The sequence below is a fragment of the Achroia grisella genome, unplaced genomic scaffold, assembly GCF_030625045.1.
Source record: "Achroia grisella isolate CSIRO2021 unplaced genomic scaffold, CSIRO_AGI_Agris_v1 utg821, whole genome shotgun sequence".
NCBI classification, from domain to species: Eukaryota; Metazoa; Arthropoda; class Insecta; order Lepidoptera; family Pyralidae; genus Achroia; species Achroia grisella.
The window spans coordinates 5,024,175-5,028,030 of record NW_026713035.1 but is presented as its reverse complement, the minus strand read 5'-3'; the positions used below and the strand labels follow the sequence as shown (position 1 = coordinate 5,028,030).

At 36.2% G+C, this 3,856-nt stretch overlaps 1 protein-coding gene across 1 annotated transcript; it reads left to right on the top strand.

Moving 5' to 3' along the window:
• Nucleotides 1-2,316: 2,316 nt before the first annotated feature.
• Nucleotides 2,317-3,624, top strand: LOC131851968 (uncharacterized). Its single transcript, XM_059202526.1, has one exon. It carries the CDS (start codon nucleotides 2,317-2,319, stop codon nucleotides 3,622-3,624), a length of 1,308 nt encoding a protein of 435 aa, XP_059058509.1.
• Nucleotides 3,625-3,856: the final 232 nt, after the last annotated feature.

Genomic DNA, 3,856 nt, shown 5'->3' with positions numbered 1-3,856 from the left:
TAGTTTAGTAAGATCAATAATACAAAGTATTGCCAACAATTAAAATATTTAATGTGCTTAACATATCCCCGATAAAGAAACTACGTTTTTCCTACGTTTTTTAGGCTGTTTATTCTAGTTTTCATGTTTGTTTTAGTTCACAGCATTGCTTTTTTTAGGTTTGCACAAACGTGATACTAAACCACTGTATAATCTCCCATCTTATTTATTTACCCATATATCCACGTGCACGTCTTCTCCTCAAATTTAAGGGAAAATCCGCTCACGTGACATCCTATCCTATTCAGTTTTTCCCCTCAGAAGTCCACTTGCACATCTCAAATTTAAGGAAAATTCAACCCACGTGGCATCACTAGCCACGAGGCCCTAATAAAACATCACCTACCTGAAAAAATACGGGCGCAAAACAATTAATTCGGGAGAGTACACGGAAATCCGTCCGCGGCGCGGGCCAAGTAAATTGCCGGATTAGACTCGAAATCGCAGCAGGCACGCCGTAATGACTACATAATGAGATGTCGACTGCCGGCCAGTAATGGATTAACTCGCTCGTTCCGTGCGTGTTTTTTATACTCAGTTTTAGAAAAATTGAATTTTTAGTCAATTTTTTTTTGTATAAATAAAGATTGTTCGATAGACTCATTTTTATGAGTCCACCGAAGAGCCTCGAAGTTTAGTCTATCTAAGAATTATCGTGGCCTAAGCGATTACCGTACCCTTCGACGGAAAGGTAACGAGTTCAAGAGACTTTGTGTTGTAAACACAACGTGTATGTGCTAATTTAAATTTCTTACTATTTATTCTATGATGCTAAGGCTGATATTAGGTAGAAATAGGAGTAAATAACGACATAACTGCGAACAGGGATGACGGAGAAAATCTATGGCATACGGAAGAAGCAGATGATGGTAAGACACACAATATAAACTAACTAAATCTGGAAGACTAGGACTTAGATCAAATAAACCGAGTCAAATGTGAGCATGTCCTTTTTAGTTTCGTAGATAGATAGATGCATATAGTATATAGTAAGGACATAGGCTACTTTTTAATATGAATAAACACCATAAGGGGATGAAAATATATAACTTAAATAATTAAAAATGCTATCTAGTAACTATTCCATGCCGGCGAAGTCGCTGGCTCAGCTAATATGTTCTATAATATAACAATCACGTGAATATGATCGAACTCCTCTGAAACAGCTTCTTATAAAATGTTTGGTGTACATTTGGTAATATGTCGTAGTCTATGTTTTATATCACTAGATAATAACGGTGAATATCGAAAAGTTTTCTTTACTACAATTAATTTATAAGGTAAACAATATTTGCCTTGGCTACGTATAATTAAGGAAGAAAAATGAATAAGTATTGGTAATTAACTGTTACAGATTCCTTAACAATCGCATTATGATAATGAATCGTTATATTTTTTTTATTTTAATTAAAATCCGTCTAAAGCAGCAGTATTGAAAATATTTCACGGAAACCGTTTCTCGTCTCGTTAAGCAAATTTTTCATAAATCAACCCTGAATGAAGGATCCATTCCAATTTCCAACAAAAACTTTTTCTATCATGCAGCCTATTTAGCGAATTTAAGTGGAAAAAAAAATATAAAAAAAGGTTTCATTTCAATCAACCGGTTATCATTGTTGATTGATATAACTGGGACAACTCATTAAAACATTTAATGGAAACTCGCAAACTTAATTACGACATAAATTGATGTTAATAACATTAAATAATTATTAATACCCGTTTAACTAGTTTAGTAATACTTACTATCCTACAATTGTCTGAAAGAAATTTCTTTCTTTACTATGAACGCAAATGCGTTAGCAATAAAGCAACCTTCTTTTTGCTTTGTTCTTTTTTTAATCTATTGTTTTTTTTTTCAATATATCTATTTTTAATATTGTTGAAATCTAATTAAAAAAAAAAACTATATTAATTATAATCAAACGCGAAAGTTTAAAAATAGTTTTATTTATACCATATGGTGGAAAACAATCATACGGCCCAACTGTTGGCGACCGACCGCTGAAATGCTTTGATTTTATTTTTATTTTGAAATCTATATATTTTTAGAACAGTTCCTTTTTATATGTCATATTTTTTGTACATTTCAATAATTCTCTCATTGCCTTTTGGATAGTTCGCAACTGTATTTAAATATATTTTACTATCATAGTCTACACTGTTATCATCATTTAGACACCCATACAGTCCACCGATCCTGTTAAACTTGCTTTTGGTCCCAAAAAGACACAACTGATAGGATTCACTCCCAAGGCCAAATCTGCAAAAATTATAATGGAAAACGTAGTCCTTGAATTTACGAAGGAAATCAAGCTGTTAGGAGTAATTATCGATGAAAAGCTTTTGTTCAGATCTCATGTGCGCTATGTTACTGACAAGGCCATGCGTATATTCCAACGATTATGTTTGTACGTAAGACCGACCTGGGGAGCGCATCCTGCAAATGTAAATATTATTTACCATGGGGTTATTGAACCAATAGTCACGTACGCTGCGGGTATTTGGGGACACGCTGCCAAGAAAAGATGCAACCGCAAGACACTAGAGAGTGTGCAAAGAGGTTTTGCCCTCAAAGCTATAAAAGGATTTCGAACTGTATCGACCATAGCCGCACTAGCATTGGCGCAGTTCACTCCACTAGATTTAAAAATCTGGGAAGTAGCAAATGTAGAAAGAACCCGACTATTGGGTACTACTGATCTTTTACCTACGGATATAACACTAGAAAAGCCCACCCCAGTGCACAAACTACTGCACCCTGCGTCTAGAGTTACCATCCCCCTCCATTTTGCTGATAACCAGGAGAAGGCGAATGACTTTGTAAGACCTGACACAGTGGCCATATACACTGATGGCAGCAAACAGGACACAGGGGAGGTAGGAGCGGCTTTCGTGTGTTGCAACCCAGAAGCCACTGTGCCTGTCACTAGAAAGAAATTTAAGCTGCATTCTAGCTGCAGTGTGTATCAGGCTGAGTTGCTTGCAATATCCCGAGCCTGTGAATGGGCAATTACCCACCAATACTCACATACAGTCATATACTCTGATTCTCTGTCATCAATCAAAGCCATTCAGAATCGCAGCAATACCCATCCAATTGTTTCACGCATTCATAATGATCTTCATCATGCCAACAATCCCATTAACATTGTTTGGGTCAGAAGCCATGTGGGTATTGTAGGCAACGAGGCTGCAGACGCGGCGGCTGGAGAGGCCTGTCGCCTACATAAAGCTCCTGATTACCATAAGTTTCCACTGTCGTATGCTAAAGCTTTATATAAGAAAAACAGTCTCCTTACGTGGGAAAAGAGGTATATGTCTGCTGAGCAAGGCTCACACACCAGGAAGCTCCTCCCCCATCTCAACAATATAAGAGACCTCTTCTCCAGAACAGAACGCTCCTTTCATCTCAGTCAAGTTCTCACTGGACACGGATACGTCAAGAGTTATCTCATGCGCTTTCATATCACCGACAATTCATACTGCCCATGTGATGGAAACAGTGAGCAAACGTTTGAACATCTCTTCAATAATTGTCCTATTTTTGGAAGAGCCCGTTACGACCATGAACAAGTGTGCTGAATGCATACAATTGACTCTCCCCTACAATTTGACCAGTATCATTACGAAGCCGGAGACTCTGGCTTCTTATAATGCACTTGCTAAAACAATAGTGAATAATTTAAAAAAGATAAATAACACATAAGACTATAAATGCGTAAATACATAAAATATAATATTATATATAAAATAGCATATATATATATGTATATATAAACATAAACTATTTATTATATAAATAATGTAAATATGT

Coding starts and splice junctions, on each gene's coding strand:
- LOC131851968 (XM_059202526.1), top strand. CDS start 2,317: ATGGAAAACGTAGTCCTTGAATTTACGAAGGAAATCAAGCTGTTAGGA.